Source organism: Motacilla alba, chromosome 3 (genome assembly GCF_015832195.1).
Source record: "Motacilla alba alba isolate MOTALB_02 chromosome 3, Motacilla_alba_V1.0_pri, whole genome shotgun sequence".
Lineage (NCBI taxonomy): Eukaryota > Metazoa > Chordata > Aves > Passeriformes > Motacillidae > Motacilla > Motacilla alba.
Window position 1 is genome coordinate 105,417,519 of NC_052018.1, and position 18,872 is coordinate 105,436,390.

The 18,872-nt window shown below is 43.7% G+C and overlaps 1 protein-coding gene across 11 annotated transcripts in view; it reads left to right on the plus strand.

Annotated features, from left to right (window-relative positions):
* Positions 1–15,207: 15,207 nt before the first annotated feature.
* Positions 15,208–18,872, plus strand: part of CDC42BPA (CDC42 binding protein kinase alpha) — a 182,526-nt gene continuing 178,861 nt past the window's right edge. For 5 of the 11 annotated variants that reach the window (XM_038132510.1, XM_038132512.1, XM_038132513.1 and 2 more), the window contains exons 1-2: positions 15,209–15,659; positions 16,396–16,620. In XM_038132510.1, the coding sequence (XP_037988438.1) occupies positions 16,425–16,620 (196 nt within the window). In that variant the 5' untranslated portion in view covers positions 15,209–15,659; positions 16,396–16,424. Of the gene's footprint in view, positions 15,660–16,173; positions 16,621–18,872 lie in introns of all 11 variants that reach the window. The other 6 variants (XM_038132508.1, XM_038132515.1, XM_038132516.1 and 3 more) reach the window with 3 other exon arrangements.

Here is an 18,872-nt window from a genome sequence, read left to right on the forward strand (position 1 = left end):
CCTGGATGGCCAATGTGATGGGACAGCTACTTGTCCTGACTGTTTCTTTTGACGGGGAAGCTCTTCTCATGGAAAACGGGCTACAAGCACGGACTGTTTCTAGCCAGCCAACCACATCACCCTGACATTAAAACAGAGCTGGATTACATTCAAGACCATGCATGGAGTCCAGGGTTCTGTGTCCTAAACCTGATAACATGGACTAAGAACTTGAACTATTTCAGGCTACCACATAACCCTGACATGTTAACAACTTGGGCTGTTACTGAGCTTGGGTTAGATTCAAACCCATGGGCTTGAATCTAAAGGTAAAAGGTTTTGTGTTCCGTTACTGGCGCCAAACGTTCTGTTTTCTTACTTGGCTTCAAAGCATTGAGAAAGCACCCATTAGCACTTCACTCTGTATAAGTAATGTAATAACTGGGAGAGTGATGTGGGAGGAGGGACATGGTGTGCAGGAATCATTATCCAAATTAGGTGTTAAGCTTTGGCTTCTGCCCCTACCTTTGGTGAGGGTTACAAGGATTAGTGGAGCGAGGGAAAGGAACTTCTGTTTCTAGAGCATGACTATGAAAATAGACACACTGGTAACTATGAACAAAATGGAAAAAGTAAATACAGTCCATGAAGTAACACCATCGGGAAAACAAATGTTCTCAAAGAAAAAATTTCAGAAAGTGCATAATTCTCTGCAGCATGAAGCATTGAGAGCCAAGGTCTGTTTTTTTGGAAAAGTTCCTTTGCATCTGGATCCCCATCAGACTTGGAAGAAGTCTAGGAGGGCTGTGGTTTGGAGTGTGCCGGCACTCTCATTGCAGATTGTTTCATTTTCTTTGTAATAACAGCAGAAGTTTCATGTCTGACAAAAGAAGCCCCCGTCCTCCTCTGTCTCACCTGAGCTGTATTTTGCCACAGTCCAGACACTGAGGAATGGATAGAAAACAAAAGCAGGAGCTGGATATTGATTACCACACGGGACTCAAATCACATATGCTACTTTTTGCTGTAGCACCAGACATTGCTCACCTCAAGGCCTGCTTTTGCACTTCATGTGTGAGAAAGAGCCTGACACAGAAAGCAGCAGAAACTGGAAAAAAAAGATCAATGTATACTAGCTCAATTCAATCCCTGAGAAGAAAGTATTGTGGTGCATTGTGATGACCTCATGCTCCAAACAATGACACAACAGCTGTTAGCTATGTCAGACCATTGCACTGTGTAGCATCCACCTAAGAATGGCAACGGCAGTGTGGAGCATTTATATGTAAAACATTAAAGAGCATCTCCCATTCTCTGATCCATCTCAACTCATGTGCTGGTAATGCTGCCTTACAGCTTGGAACACCTGCAGAATTCCACAGTCAAAAAGTCATTGACAAACTGCATTTATCTTATGTGAATAAAGAATTTAAGGAAGTTATTCTTGTCACTTTCCCTCCTCTGAGGAGAGGTCTGCATGAACTGAAGTCATGAGGCTCTTTTTGGCACTGTCAGGAATAATCCCTGAATATATTCAGGGAAAAGATATTACAAAACAAAATAAAGGGTTTTTTTCAGTTATAAATTCCTGAGAACACCATTGCCAACAGACTGTGGAACAATTTTTGTGTTTAGGAAGTGATACATAATTTAAAAGTCATACTCTTTGGCATGACAGGGGAAAAAAAAATCTGCTGTTTATTGTCTTTCAGATTCTAAATATTTTTTCAGTCTGGTGGTAAACCAAACACTTTTATGCATTTGTTGACATGTCCAGTGCATTTGGCAATGTGCAAAATCCTTGTTATTTGGGTCAGACAAGTGTCCTCAAAAACAAGGCAACCCAGCAGGCCTTCCAAGCCAGGCTGTGCCAGACTCTGTTTGTGGAAGTGACTGCTAACCTACAGCAGGCCCTGCTCTGCACCAGGGCTGTGGCCTCTGCAGGGAGCTGGGCTGCCTGGCTCAGCCTCCTCATTCTCTTCCTGACTGCTCAAGGTCAGACCCAGGAATCCAGTGCCCTCCATGTGGGGCATGCCAAGAGGCAGCACTCTTCATGAGCTCCCTATCACTGCCTCTTGGCCCTGGCCCCAGAACTGGCTGATACTCATTTGGCAATGCCCCCTTATTTCATGCCTCCCTGCTAGAAGTCTCAGTGGAGAGACAGAAAAACAAATGGGCCATAAGAGCAAAACCTCTCTCTTCCCAAAATATCTGTGCATAAGAAGAGCCTCTGTATGAGCCTACTGCATGAACTGATGGAATTAGCTGCTCCTATTTATTGTACATGAGAGCTTCATCTCCCCCTCTCCCCTCCAGGTACAGACTATCATAAAGAAAAGGCAGAATTTAAATCCTTGGTCCACTCTCACCAGGCCCTACCCTCCTTGCCTGCTCCATTCTCCCTGGTTGCTTGCTTCTTTGTGTCACTGGTACTCTGAAATTAGAAGCTGCTGTCTCATTTGGCTGGTAATTGTACCTCTTTTAGAGAGGAATCTCATTTTACAGAAGTTCAAGAACTGAAGAGTTTATCCTGGTTAGCAGGTTTGTTATCTTCAACGCTCTGACTAAAGGCAGCTGGAAATGAGGGTGGCACACATCTATGATGGAAACTCTCATATATGATGGAAACTCTCCATAGGCTTGAAAGAGGCATGAAAGCTGGATTTACAAAGCATTTCCTGGGCACTACATGAATACAGCCTTTCTTTAAAATGTAGCAGGTGGGATCCAAAGATCAGATATGTTTACAGATACAGACAGAAGGATTATAGCTTTTAAGATCTCAGACATGGAGATACAATTCTCCAAAAGTGGTGCTTGAATCAACTGTTTCATGTCTCCAATGAAACCTTACGTTGCACATTGTCCTCATTCATTTGGGTAGAAGTATTTCTTTGAGTGACAAACCTGTAAATCCACTTAATAGCTGTGAGATTTTTGAGATTATTGCCTTGTCTTTTTCTTGCTTTATCATGTATGTCACTGTACCAGCTCACTAGGATGAGCAACTGGCTCATTTTAGGTGTGTGTATGGTAAGATCCTAAATGTCCTTCTGAAGCTGCACTTAAGCAACAGCACTACTGAGATATGAGGTGCAACCTGGGGAACAGCAGCTGTCAAAAACATCCAAACCAAACAAGCTCAGCCCATTTTTCTCCATGACAAAGATGCAGATGTGGAAGGAATTTCATATTTACATCAAATACTTATCACATAGTTGAATGGCTCAGTTTGCAGCATACATAAGCAGCATTCAACACACATGATTTCTCTCACTGCCACTTTTGGTACTGGTAGCCAGGCAAACCCTGACTTACAAACCCTGCTCCTTTTACTCTCCAACACAACACTACTCAGCTGCTGCATTTGTTGAATTTGCTGTATGTTTCTCATCCCAATGGAAAGTGCCTCTGCTCTCTATCTCCAGAGGGAAGGCACAGCCTTAACATCCCACAGACATGCACACTACGAGGGAAGCAAAGGAGTGTGAGAGTTGACAGGTGAGGATGGTGGGAGAACAGGAGCTTGGCACACTCCCAACAAACCCACCTGCTGGGGGTTTGCACTGCCCACCAAGCACAGGAAGGACAATCTCCTGTGCCACAGTGCCAACATGCCCAAGAGGAAGCACTGTGGGATGGGCATTTCAATCCTTGCTGTACTCCTGAAATGGATGCACTGAAGCTAAGGAAGTGGATGGGGTGAAATCTTGTCCTAATTATGTTAATAGGAGTACTGTAATTGTCTTCAGTGGAGCTAGGCTTTTTCTGCATGGAACTTGCTGGAAAATCCCAATACCCACTTCTATTTTCCTATTTTCAGGATGAAAATTAGGTACAGCACATATTTCACTCACTGGTGTACAGCTGTCACCGTGGAAACCCTGTTCAATAGAGTGTGAAAACTTTTACAGGACTGGCTGGGTCCATAAAGTGTTGAGCACCATTTTCCCTCCATTAATTTTATTACAGGTACTATCATTCAAAAATTAGGCAAGCTAAGTGTGTACAAATAGCTGTAATTATACACTCAGCTGCCATGTATGTCTCTAAAACAAATCCTTTACTGTATTTTTCAATAAAATTTCACTCTTCAAACATACCATGATGACATAACAAGAACTTCTGTGTTTTTCCAAGTGTATACTAATTAGGTTTTCCACTGCAACATTCTAGGAGTAGATACTGCTCCATTTTGCAAATGGGGAAACCAGGGTACACAGGAGTCACAGATCTTGTCAAAACCATGCAGCCAAGTCCTGGCAAGATTCAGGAATGGAATCCATGAGTCCTGACGCTTTAGTTCCCCCGCTCTGATCACCAGACAACACTCCCTTCCTCTGAAATAGGCTATTTTGATTGAAAACAGATGGTGTACATTTTTGGCACAGTGTTTTTTAACTATATTAAAATGCTCTGAATGAGTATGTGCTTATATCATACCTATGGACGTATACACATATATACATGCATGCTGCATCTCTGCATACAGAAATAGGTATGAGTTAAGGACATATTAATTTACATATATCATATGCAAATGTAATGGATATGCTGAAAAATACTTAAGTGCAGCTGGACAGCTGACATACCTAAATACATAAGCTGTAGTCTTCAGTGATATTGTAATTACATACTAAGTATTCTCTCTCTCTAAGCAACAGACTTTATGCTCTTGATGGAGTGTCCACTTTGATGTAATTCACGCACTGAAGTTTTTTATCATTTGACAAAAAAATTTAGTGTTGTTTCTGTAAGGGATGAATCATATCCTTTTTCATTAGCTCCAGGACCAACCTCCATCCTAGCTGAACAATGCCTTTAGTGGGCACTGCCTGCATTTGTAGTGCTGTGGATTTTTCCTGCAACTGAGTTATGTCTTAAATATCATACTTATCTTTTGGATTTGCTCTTCCTGTCATAGTATTTGCCCTTGAATTAAGTCTTCTCTAAACAGTTTGTTTTCAGCTAAGGACCGGCAAACCCTGGATTTGTTGTCTGTCAGGATTAAGATTTTCCCACACATCCTACCCTGGAGGAGATGACAAGGAAAAGCTTTTACTTAACCAATTCCTCACCTGCAGTCTTGAGTCAGGTAAAGATGGGCTGCTGCATCAACTGGCAAACAGCTCAGGAGACCTTTTCCATGGCTGGAAATCACCAGAATGGGCTTGCATTGCTTGTTCTCCTGTGCATTCCCAGTAAAGATGAAAAGGTGGGCCTTGAAAGCCACTCACATAGGATACAACCTACTTACAACCCCCTTTCCCCAGTCCCTCCCCACTGACTGTATTTCCATTTCTTACATTGGTCAGCTGGATTTTCCCCTTCACTTACCTCAAAAGAGGTAAAAAATTTAGCCTTCAAATGCACAGTCATGCAGGGGAAGTTGAAATCAGCTCATTCCCCATGGATATCCTTTGTTTGCATGTTGGCCCCAGCCCCCTCACACCTTATATGCACAGCAAGTGAATCAAAATTGGGGGTAAGATTAGAATTTGGGAACTCTGTCCTTGCAGAAAGGGGACACGAGCAATAATAGTTATTTTGGTATGTGCTAATTCCTTCTGCACTGACCCATGAGTGTATAACAGAAAAAAGAAATATTGCTGATACTCACTGCTCTTCTGTCTTTTTTGGTTCTGAATCTGCAGAAGTAGAGAATCAGAAAATGCCTGCAAAAAGGTTTTGAGGAGGTCACAGAAGCAGAAACATACTACAGTGCTGCATTAATCTATGGATAAACAAAATAGGGCCACTTATTGTAAAGAAAAAATAGCTTAATCTCTTTCAGAACTGTAGGTCAAAATCCCCAAAAGTAGCATCGATGTTCTCTGGTTTCACACTTGAAGCTGTAGTGTGGTACTAAAACCTCCACAATTGTGTTTATAACATCAGGTAGCAGTTGTTAATGGAGAGTACTCTACCTCAGCTCTTAGCTTGCACAGAAAGGATTAGCATGCTTATATTTTCCTGTCTGTTTGTTCTGCTACAAAACAGTATTCTGGCATAATCCATTCGTAGTAAAGATTTTTTTTAATGCTAATTTCCTCTGTATCAAAAGATACAGTAAACATAGGTACTCAGGATAGCTCTCTTGCAATTCAATATGCCAAGATATTTTACTCTGACTTTGCAAAACTAAATATAAATTTCCAAGTAGAAAAAAGTGTTAAAAGGAAAGTCTGTTCTTGCAAACTATTATGTAGTAACCAGGCCTCTCCCATATCAATTAAAAGCTCTCCACAGTGACACTCTTGCCCTTTCTCTAGCCATTTTCTGCCAGGTAGGAATCAGAGAAATGCAAAACAGCCTTAAAAGCTCCATATCTGATCAGAAGAAACTCTCCCAGTGCAGGTCAGGCACCGACTGACAAAGATGTTGTTCCGTTTCCCTTTTAATAAGCCATTCCAAAGAGGGCTGCATTAATTTTTCAGGCTGCTGTATGGCATGAAGGCAACAGCCTGAACAAAGATTCCCATCCTACAGCAGGCCAGTGCTGCCAGGATGATGAGGCTGCTGGAAGGCAACACAGCTCGAGCTGCTCTACAATGCTGGTTGCATGCAGTGCTGGATCTTCTTCCACTGGTTCTGGTGGGATTCAGACTACTCTCTTGCCATTTCAAGTGGAAGTGGGCTCTCTGTTAATAAGCTGCCTGATTTTTTTTTAATGAGTACTGAACAGAGTCCAGAAACTAAAGAAAAGTCATAGGGAGAATGTGACATGCAATGTATATCAGATATGCAGAAACCTGCTTTCTCTATAGCATTTCCCTCATCCATGTTCTGAAGTTTTTTCATGTTCCCTCATTATCTCCTTATCTTTACCAGTCAGAATAGATACCTTATGATAAGCATGTGCAGGAAACTAAGCCCCAGAAAACTCCATGATTAGCCTGAGACTACTTGGTGAACTGGCTGGAGATGGGAAGACTGCCCAGCTCTCTCAGTAATCCACCCTTGGCCCCAGTTCAGCAGAGCACTTAGGTACTTGTTTAACTTAAGCAAGATACAGTGCTTCAACTGTGAATCACAGACCTTTTCATTATTATCACTTTTACTGCAGGGCGAGGGAATTAAGTCTTAGGAAAGGCCTTGAAGCAAACTGGAGCAATAAACTGAATATCCTGCAGCTCTGCACCCTGGGTCTGTCAGAGTCCCTGACCAGAGGGAGGATGAAGTTCAGACACCTCGGCCCAGCTCATTTTCTCCTCCTGTAGGAGACAACAGTGAGATTAGTGACTGTAGGATTGCTGCTGTGTAGAGCTGTGCTAGCCATAGCTGGAAGCTAATTATACATCTACTGGCCACTTCCCTCATTATTCAGTCAAGGAAGAAAATCTTCACTTTGTTGGGAAAGCCAAAAAAACAGCTGGTAACTGCCAATGTCTTTTTTTTTAAGAACACATAACTATGGCTATCACTTTTCATTGTAAAAATACAAATATTTTTAACATCTTCAAAAATCTTCTTTCATTACCGATTTCCATTGGAAAACTGGAAACCCAATTTTCACGGCCTCAAAAATGAAATCCTGCCCTTCAGGCGGAAGCCAAGAAAGTGATGGCAGCAAATGCTGGACTCCAGGTGATGAATGTAGCTGGACCTTGCTTCCTCCTGAAGCACCACACATGGAAATTGTTGGTGTTCTGAGCTAACTGGGGAAGAAAACGGTTTGAGATATAGCTGTATTATGATTAATGTTTCTATGACATTACTTGACTGAAGTTTTAGAAACATTCCATTTCATTTAATGATTTTAATTCGCCTACAGTGTGTTTTGGCATGGTTTGGGATGTCAAGGGGAGACAGCGACATCTCCGTGGTTTTAAGGCTGAAGCTAGCTTCTGTTATAGCACCCTGTTTCCATCCCTTCATCATAACTTTGGCTTGGAAAGCTGCTGGAGTCTGAAGCTTGCCAGGTCTATTTTAGTCACTTTTACAAAAACTGAGGAAAACCAGCCAAATTACTTTCAAGTTACGAGTTGCTAAAACTTACTCTGATTGGAAATATTTGCTTTTAATTAGTACTTTTAGTCCTTGTCTTCACTTTGATTGATTGATTGAGTCGAATTAATCCACAGTAATATTCCTGCCTTAAAAAAATTCACTGTCACATAAACTTGTCCCCTGAATGACTGTGGCTGTTCTTTAAAGCAGTGTTCTTTTCCTGATCTGTGTATGCCTCACTGGGAGAGGTTATTGTGCATGACACAACCTCTGGAGCTTGTCTTTGCCCACATGCTGGAGGCTGCCCCTCCTTTTGATGTCTAAAGGGAGGCCGATGCAAGGCCCAGCTTATTTCAGCCGAGGTGAGCTGGGTTACTTGAAACAGTGACAAAGTGATGCATGGCTAAGCTCACCCTCCTGCATGGAGGCAGGTAGGGAGTAGCCCTGCTAGCAGATCTGCTCTCACCTCTCTCAGGGGGGTTCCATTCACCCAGGGAGCACTATCAGCAACACGAAGCTGTACCACTGGCCAGCACCTCCTCCCACAAGGACAATTATTCCCAGTGCTATCCGCACTCGAGGATCCGAGCCAGTGTTATGTTCACACTTTTTGATTAAACTAGTACAAATATTTGCCTTTCTCTACCTCAAAAACCACTTGTAATCACACTTCTAACCTTTCTATGTAATTAAATATCTTAATTTGTGCAGTGACAGTTTACAAAGAAAAATGGTTGACATCGTGCAAAGATATAAACCACTCTTAGTTTTCATAAAACTAAGTCCAAACAGTTTTGTTTGTTTCAGAAGGAATTATGAGTTCACTTATGCTCTTGCTGAGATCAAGGAGGATTTTTTGGCATTGGCTTGAGCGGGATCATTACTGAACACTACATAACATTTTAGACTTGTTAGATTAGATGTTAGGAAGAAATTCTTCACTATGAAAGTGGTGAGGCACTGGCACAGGTTGCACAGAGCTGTGGCTCCCTGGAAGTGTTCAAGATCAGACTGGATGGGGCATTGAGCAATGTGGTGGAAGATTTCCCTGCCCATGGCAGAGGGGTTGGAACTGGATGATCTTTCCCTTCCACCTCAACCATTCCATGGTTCCATGATTTCAAGATTTTCTTTCTGGGAGGTGACCTGAAGTTACCTGCTGAGTGGCAAGAGGTCTTTACTTACAAAAAGTGTTTCCCACAAGCGTCTCAAATTTTACAGAGCACTTCATTTTTTTCTGTTAGTTTTCACTGCAGAAGGAATTAATCTGCAAAATGTACTACTGGCAAACAATAGAAGTGCTGGTTTCTAGTCATTGTTACCTGTGCTAGTGCCATCACTTACTTCAAATGTGATGACTGATTGCACATTTAATCCGTGAAGGCAGAGGTGGGGCTTGCTGCCTCTCCTTCCAAATAAAATTCAGCAAACAAACTCAAAATGTCAACTGTTGATAAGCCACAATATTGCTATTTCAATCTGCAGACCATGATGAAAGCATCTCTTTACATTAAGTGTCCTGCCTCTGATTAAAACAGACTTCTGTCTGAATTGCATCTGCTGTGATTGTCTGTATCTATTCTCCCAATAAAATATGTATTTTAGACCTTTGATGCTATTTCTGCAATTCTTAAGTTAAAAATAAGCAACATAAAATAGAGGCACCACCATTTTCAATACATCAGTATTCTTTCATTAAAATTCAAATAAACCAAAACAGTACTTTAAAACAACAACTGAATTGGTCAGACCTCTAATCTGAAAATTCCACAACCTAGGGGAAATCGAGATCAGTGTGTAATCTCTTGAACTCTCTTTGTAATAAGCTGGGCACTCTGAGCCTTTCTCTGACATAAAGTTAATCCTGCTTCATCCACCCTGTGTTCACATTCCAAATTAGGCTCTTTCTGGTCTTGTTTTCTTCTAAGTACAGAATTTGCTGGGTTTTACAAGTAAGTATTTTCCCTCATCCCTCTTCACAAGCTTCTCTCCCTCTTTCTTGCCAAACTCCTGGCCCTTGACTTCCCCTTTGTAAATCACCCTTCCTTCCCATACAATTTCCAAATTAGTCATCGTGTTCCCTCCTTCTTTCATCTATCCCATTCTTCCTCACTTCATCCTGTTTCTTCACCCAATCTCTTAGGTGATCTCTTAAAGATCTCTTAGTCACAAGTTTCCTCATTCCTCATCCCTACCATCAATGTTACTTACATGAAAGTAGCAGCTCTTTTTTAAAAAATCACTTTCACAGTGAGATCCTCACTGAATTAATCTCTAAGTACACCCTTCTAATAAAACAAAGTCCATAATACAGCCCTGAGTGCTCACCAGCAGAAGAGGTACTCGTTCTAGAGCAATGGACATTGAAAGCCTTGATTATGACCAACAGAAACGATGAACCACTGCAAAGAGAGTAGGTTTAGAAGCAGCTCTGGTGCTGAGTTATTGCTGCTCTAAGTTGAGCAACACTAAGTTGTATAGGCATCAGCCAAACAATGTAAATGAATCCACTTTCCTTTTGAATCAATGGATTACCTGTACTTTGTGTGGCAGTGGCAGAAATTTGCATCCGTCCGGTTTCACAAATAAATATGTGGTCTTCCTCTGAACTCTTCTGTTTAAGAAGCCACTTAACCTGACAAAGATCTGACAAGGATATTTAATGACCTTTCTATGTCATTAAATATCTTCATTTAAGGGATGAATTATCTTGAGGAGAGTTTTAACTTTTGAAGATGGCATAACACAGGTAACAGATTCTGGAAACAGTAAAATAAAACATCAGCAAAGACAGACAAATCCACAGGAAAGAACTGCATTTTGGAGGGACTGAAAGCTTGAAAGGTTGCAGACAATTGCAGTCTACAAAAACAAGAGAGAAAATAAAGTAACAGTCTTAGATTTATGTTACTGAAGAAAGGAAAATAAGAAAAGAATTTCAGACTGCTACACTGACATAATTAAGGTTTACAGCAGCCCTAAGATCTTTGGCAGTCTTGGCCTCACTTTCACAGGAAGAAAACAACATATTGAGAGATGAAACATCATTGTTAGAGTGCAAACACAGGGTCCTGTTTGGAGGTCAGAATGAGACGTGACTTTGGTCAGTTCCTAGTCTGCATCATAAAAGCAGGATTCAAATTATAGCAATTTCACAGTTATAAATGTAATTCCATTACTTCCTCTCCTCTTCTTTAATCACAGAGGTTGTCTTGTGTCTGTTCAGAGCACACCACCCCTGGACACTTCAGCAGGGTCAAACCTGCTTCATTCTTCACAGAAAATTGTATGCTAGTGGTGGCCACATTCTCATTAGTTTTAAATGAAGACTAAAACCAGGGGGATGAGGCCAGTACAGATCCAGTGTAGTGAGATCAGCATGATGCAATTTCTCTCTGAGGTAAAATTATTCCGTTCAACCATTCACAGAAAATCGTTAGGACTATAAATAAGACTCCAAAGACCAATAAAAGAAGCATGAGGGAAGAGAAAGATAATTCCATATTTACAATGTCTATATATACATACACATTTATGATCATTGGTTTGGGATTAGGTAAATATTAAGCATCAATTTTGCCAGGTACCATTTAGTGCTTGTAGTTGGACTTTTCTGTAGACCTCACAGGAGAAATAAGTCTTGGCAAGGCAGTTAGAGAGGGAAAGAATTAGGGAAGGTAGATTTACAAGTGTTTAAAAACACTAAAGCATGTTACTAAATGCATTATTATAGGTACTGAGACTAATTAAAGTTCTGCAACAGCCATCAGTTTCAGTGAAGAGATTTTTCTGTTCACTAGGATTAAATTTGCTCCAGCAGCAAGATTTATGTGAAATTACAGTGAAACAGATTATAGAACAAGTGTTGGTCGATTCACACATGCTGGTCTTCAGTGTCCTCCTAGAGTGCAACCACTGTGTGCTCCATCTGCAGCGACCTGCAATCTCTTCCAATAACCTAAATTATTACTACAGCTCAGGCAACAGCTGTAGGACCCCTTTTCAAACAGTAGCATCCCATGTCTACAAACACACCCTCTAAACTGGGTGCCAGCGCTGTTTTTGCAGAATAGTACAAAATTTTGCTCGGGAGGTGAAATGCTGTATCAGTACAAATACCATGTGTCTACAAAGTGAAGTTTTAGAGAACAGAAAAGCCTGGATGCAAAATTTTGCCAACACATAAATGCCATTCTTGAGTACTTACCCCTAGGCATGTAGTAGATCTACCTGTCACAAGCATTATTCGCCTGCTGGGAAGCATGTGGGGGTCTCTTGACTTTAGAAATGGTTTGCACACCAAAACTAGATAGCTACAATACTTCACCAAAACCAAACCTTTGTTCCTGAAAAGGCTGTTTTCTCTTTTATACCAACAATAACTATTGAAATATTCAACAAATATGTTATTAATATATAAAACTACAGTTTCAACCATATCCTCCTCATTCCACACTATTCCCTCTGCTGCTATCAGCTTGCTTTACTTACTGTAAGATATAAATTCCTGATTATCATTAGTTATGGTTTAGGTACTGTAAACATTTGTAAAGCTAAGCAATAAAACAAAAATACTATTGCGGTATTATTAAAACAAGAACAGGGTGAAACAAACACATGATAATTATGAAAGATACTGGGGTATGTTTGCACAACTTGGGTATTATTTTTAGGACAGGGTGTCTTAGTGACAGAATGTATGAGAGGAATTTCTGCGTGTTACACTGAATTATTTTGTTGGCTTTCTAAATATTCTGGACTAAAGTCTTTCTCATAAGGCACAGAAAATATTTTTCCATCCCACAGGTGTACTGTGAGAATTACTCATCTGGTACATAGATAGTTCCCAGCAAATAAATGTGTCACCAGTCATTGTTGGCATTACCTGTTCCTCACAGCTTCTGTGGCATGACAGCTGACTACAGCCCAGTGGGTGTATCACCAGTTGTTACGTGGATGCCTTTTTTTATTTCTGGACAGGCTATTAAACAAGGAGAGAACAAAAAAAAAATCCTGGGTTTTGTGTTCAGCTGTAGCTTACATGGTTTTACTTCTAGCCTCACTCAGGCTGAATAGAACACTGAAAAAAACTGGCTTGATGGGGAAATTAACAAGGGTTCAGTTTTAAAACCAGAAATATAGGGAAAGTGACCGCCTTTGCTGGGTATCCATTTTTGTTTGCAAACACTTGGCCTGCAATTAAAACAAGGAAAGACTTTATAATTGGCTAGGGCAAACACAGTAACCTAAGTAAATAAGTGAAATATCCACACCCATCATATCTCTGGCATTGGTTCTTCAGTTCACTTCCCTGCCAAGTGGTGCCAAAGTCCAAGGAGCTAACATCCCTTTAACTCTTAGTCCTCTCAATTTTCCCTTTGCAACCCTATTAATGGTTAATCTATGCTCGGGATGAACTTGGATGACGTGTCTCCAACCCCTATAGGAAGTGCTATCTGATCTGGGCCACCTACCCCTGCAATAGCAATTTATTTTTATTGCTGTCATCAGGCATCCCCCACCCCCAGCTTCAATCCCAATTTCCACAAGTTCAGCAGAGAGCCAGCAGGAAATGCCTTACTCTCTCAGTAAAACTGCCTGTGTGCCACAGCTTTGGAGCAGGCTCCTACCACAGAGGCACTGCTGGGACTGCAGCAGCCCAGGACCAGCAGCACCCAAGACATTGGCACTTGTCATACCAAGGGTGTACCTCAGCACAGGAAGGAAACCCTTTCCTTATTAGTTTAATTCTCAGTTTAATCCTATCTTCTACCCATCACTTACAGTTGTAGTGGTTTCTGACATTTCTTGGAGGGTTTTTGCACAAAAAGCTTTTAGAATTAAGTTCTCTGCACGTTTCTTCATTCGCCAAAAGTCTGCTCTGCCATTCTGCAGGCAGAGGGTGGGAGTCACTGTCCTCTCTAGCTTTGCACCAGTGACTTTACATACAGCTGAGTGATTCTGAACAAACATATAGGACTTTAATCATGTAGTGCATTTTACTGGGTATGTGAGACTGCTGATGTTTTAGATCAGCTGGTAAAAAAGGCCAGTTTAAAAAAAAAAGTGTTATATAGATGCTTGGTATGGCAAAACCCAACTGAGGGTCATCTGTTGGTTACTGAACTGAGGAAGCAGATGCCTGAGCTTTTTCCTTCTCCTGAGCTCCAGAAGATGCAGGACTTGGTGGGCTTCAGGAGAATGCTGAAGTTCACCTACAGCCAATGACCTTTGGGGGCTGTATGGCCTTCCTCCCCTTTCACCTGGCTTCTGAGGAAGGACAAACTGAAGTGACACGTTGTCTTAGAGATGACATTCAATCCCCCGAGCACCACAGCGCATCCCTGACACCTTCGGCCAGGAAAACTGCCGCCGTGTGCTGGTGGGCAGCTGCCATTTTCCACCCCACAGGCGGCCCTGCAAAGAGATCAGCACAAAAATCCTCTGATGCGCTTCTGCGGTTGAGTCTATACCGCCTTAAAATAAAACACGTTGATCAACAAGAATATCCTCCAGCTCTCTTAAACGATATGGGTTTGAAATGCCCGCAAAAGGAGCTTCTTTCCCCGGCGTGAACTCTGGTGGCACGGCGGGCTCCTCGATGAGGGGAGGCACAGAACCGCCAAGAGCCGACGCGTTTTCCGTCACGTTTTTAAGGCCCCGAATCGTGAGGGAGCCGGAGTCCCTGCCCGCACCCGGAGCTCGGCAGATCCCCTTGGAACAGCGGGCAGGCGCCGCTCCCCCTGCCCGCCCTCCATAACCAGGCCGGGGTTTTTAATCACAAGCCTTACGGCCGGGGAGGCGGCGAGCGGAACCGGGCCGGGCAACGGCGGCGAGCGCTCCCCTCAGCTCGGGGCAAAGCCCGGAGGGATCCCCGGCCGGACAGGCGAGTCCAGCCGGGATAGCCCAGCCTGGGCGGCCGCAGCCTGCGGGGAGCGGCGCTGCGGCCTCCCCACTCCCGCCCTCTCTCCCTCCCGTATCCCTGGGTCCGCCCGTATCCCTGCATTCCCTGCTGCAGCAGCATCCCCTCCTCCCCTCAATCCCATCAGTAGCGGCGGCCCCGGGCTCGGCTCCCCGCGCTGCGGCGGCGCTCGGCGGCGGCTCCCCCCCGCCGCGGCCGCCATGTTGGGCTGCAGCGCGTTCGGCGGCGGCGGCTGCCGCGTGTGACCGCGGGAGGGAAGGAGGGAGGGAAGGAAGGAAGGAGGGAGGGAAGGAAGGAGGGAGCGGCGGGGGAGAGGAGGGCGCGGAAGCGGAGGGAGGGAGGGAGCGAGCCGGGGAGGGAGGGCGCCGCCGCTACCCCTCCCCGCCGCCCCGCGCACGCACACACACACACACACCCCGCACACGCACCGCCCGAGGATGCCCTTTGCCCGGGGGGGCGAAGCCGGGACACCAGCGCGCCGCCGGGACTGAAGCCACAACCAGCACCGCCGCCGTCGTCGGGGCCTCCCGGCCCGCAGCGTGCGGCCGGAGCGGAGACGCCGGCGCTTTTCCTCCGCCTCGGGACGCGCACCGGGCGGAGGAGGAGGAGGAGGAGGGCGCCGTCTCCGCAGCAGCAGCAGCCGCCGCCGCCGCAGCCATGGGAAGGATTTGACAGGGCTCGGAGCGCTTGTGCCGGTGTGTCGGGGCGCGCGTCCCGCCCGCCGCCCCTTGGCGCAGCGGAGGAGAAGGGGGCGACAATGAAGACTTTAGTTTTTTTGAATCACTGAAAAGCCTTAAAAGGAGACTCGGTAAGGAGGAGGAGGAGGAGGAAGGGAAAGGCTGCCCGGGGCAGGACGTGGCTGCGCCCTGAGGAGGGGGGGCTGCGCCCCACCCCGCGGTGGCCGCGGAGGCGCTGCCGGGGCCCGGGGAGGCGGCGGGGGGCGGCGGGGCTGCGCGGCCCCTCATCCCTCCCTCCCTCCCTCCCCGCCGGTGTGCGCCCTCGTTTCTGCTGCCTTTCGCTTATATAAATACGTAAATACATCTGTTTTTCCCTTCCCATCCGTGCTGGGAAGCGGAACCGGAGGGGCTGTTAGCCCGTGGTGCTGCGGCGGGGCTCCTCGCAGGATCGCGCTGCATGATCTGCATTGGGAATGAAGGAGAAGACCTTCTTAAATATATAACTGCGTGTGCCTATGCACGCACGGTGAAATCGGTGTCAGGCAGTCTCGGTTGAATTTGAGTGCAATTATTATTGTTAAAGCATCAGGAATGCTGTTTTTGCCGCACTTCTTACTAAGCCTATTAATTTTTTTTTTTTTTTAGGATAACTATTTTATTCTCTTAAATGTCACGAATACACAGATATCCACACTGTATGTGTGTGTCTGAAACTCCAAGGGTTTAGTTTCAGGCTGGGAGCACCGAGGTGGGCTGGCAATTAAGGACCGTCACAGTTTGACACTTGTTAAAAATACTGTTGACTTCTTTTTAGACAACAAAACCCTCAAAAGTTTTTTTTTTGTTGTTGTTGTTTTTCTGACAAAGTAATAATAATCATTAAAAAAGAAACCCCAATGCAAACTGAAACAGCCATGTCTGGAGAAGTGCGTTTGAAGCAGTTGGAGCAGTTTATTTTGGATGGGCCAACACAGACTAATGGGCAATGCTTCAGTGTGGAAACCTTGCTGGATATACTCATCTGCCTTTATGATGAATGTAATAATTCCCCTCTGAGAAGAGAGAAGAACATCCTTGAGTATCTGGAGTGGGGTAAGTTTGGATGTGTTTATTTTGTGTACATCCGTCCATGTTCCTGTCTGCTTTGTATAATGTCTCTGTTATTTATGTGTGAGAGGGGATTGTTTATAACTGAGTATTTTACTGGGAAGTGTTGTCAGTTTCACTGTATTTAAATGTGGTGGTGGTGCTAAAAAGAAATCTGTATTGGTTTTTTGTCTTTGAGGAATGCATGTAAAACATGCTTATTGTTTTTTTTTTTTTCTTTTTTGACATGGATCAGACTTTTGTGTTCCTAGCATATTTGTTTGCCTTCAGGCCCAGCTGTTGAGTTTTGTGTCCTAAAGTTGCTGGGAATATGGAATAGTGAGGGATAAATCCTCTGATGCCTGCAAAAATATCAATGCACAATCCTCTGATTTGCTTCTGCGGTTGAATCTTTACTGCTTTAAAATAAAACATGTTGATCAACAAGAAAATCCTTCAGCTTTCTGAAATGATAAGGGTTTGAAACATCTGTGAAGATGGAGAAGATGACATTCTCTTCAATATGAAATTGTTGCTGACTTAAGTGGATTGTTTTTTTCATCAGGAAAATCAAAGTTGAAAAGCAGAATGAAAATCTGTGTGTCCCTGGCAGACTTTTCATTTTGTGGGAGATGGGGTATTAGTAGATTTTTAAAGGAAAGCAGGTGAATGATATTGTGCCAGTTCTTCTTAAGTTGTCACAGAACTGGTTGACTCTATTTTTTTCTTCTTTTTAATTCTCTTTCTTCCTCCTCCTAAACTCAGATGTAAACCAGAAGATGCAGTCTGACATAAGAACCTTGATGAGAATGGTTACTATATCTGACCTTCAAACTTCAAAGTCATGCTGCACTTCTGTATTTGCATACAGAACCATTTACCACATTTGCTTTGTAATAAATACATCAGCAGGCCTCCTTTATTAAAAAAGGCATATTTTTGAAACACGTAACAGGCATTTGATTAATTAGGTGGTTGAGCTCTTCAAAATGAAGTTGCTGAGGAAAGACATTGTTTTGATAACTGATCTAACAACTTGAGGCTGATATGTGTGTGTTTTATTTTCCTGCTCCTCTGTAGTCATACTGACATCTAAAGGACATCTGACTCAGTAATTAAGTTTCTTGTAGTGTTCATATTGCACTGGTTTTTGTTTTCTTATTATCTGGAGGAACAGGCTATAATTAATGCATTCTAGCTAAGGAGGAAATAGTAATTAAAAGTACTTCTGAAGAATCTTCCCTCTAAAACTGTCACTGGCATACAGAAGCTGTAAAAGACTGGGAAAATATGATGGCTCCAAGGGTACTTTTTATGCAGGAACTTAGTGTAGTCTGCAGTGGATCTAGCCAGCTGATACCCTGTAAATAATAATAATAACAACCAAGTTAGCCATATCTAGATGATCAGAGCAACAGTGTGTTTAGGACCCGTTGTGTTGGGTGCTGGTGCGTTCAGTGGTGGTTGTTTAATGGGTAAATGCATCATTGCAAGGCTCTGACAGTACCTGAAGATTTCTGTAATAAGCTTTCCCAACTGCTGATGGAAATAATACACTGTTTTGGAAAGGCTGGACTGGAATAAGGTTTCTTGCTGGCCTATTTTTCCTGCTATTTTTCCACTCTCATGCTCCAGCTGTGCCTTAGCAGGACTCTTAGGCTTCAGAGAAGACCAGTTGCTCCCGTTTCCAGGGCTGAGTTGCTGTGGTGTGGTCCTCTGTCTGCTCCCAGCTCTGCCCTGGGAGCTTTCCAGGAGGGTTTGTGAGGTGACATGGAAGAGCCAGCGGTGGCTGGTACCTGCTGGTGAAAGTATCTGTGTGAATGATGTCTGTATCCTCCAAACACTCCCAGGAGTGTCTCCCCTGAGGGCCAGCCCTCCTAGTGAAACTGGCAGTCTCTGGCAATCCTCTTGGGATCAGGGAGTTGGCAAAATCAGGCTCTTGGAGAGGTCGGGTACCCTCCAGTGCTCTGGTGCAGTGGAGTAACTGAGGGTACCCTGTGCTTTGATATAATCATGACCTCTCCTATCTCTCTCCCCAGAAGGAGAAACAATGCAAGTGGTTGTTTAGAAAGAGGTTATATGTGGTTTTAAAGTCAGAGATGTGCTGAGTAGTGGCAGAAGTGGAAGGCTGGCAGCCAGAAAACCATGGACTCTGCCCGCTCCTCTCTAAAGGACTCAGTGTTGAAGTGCTTTCAGCTCAGTTTTTTTTTAGCTTCTCTATTTGAACAGCAGGAAAAGTAGCAGAAATTTTACACCAG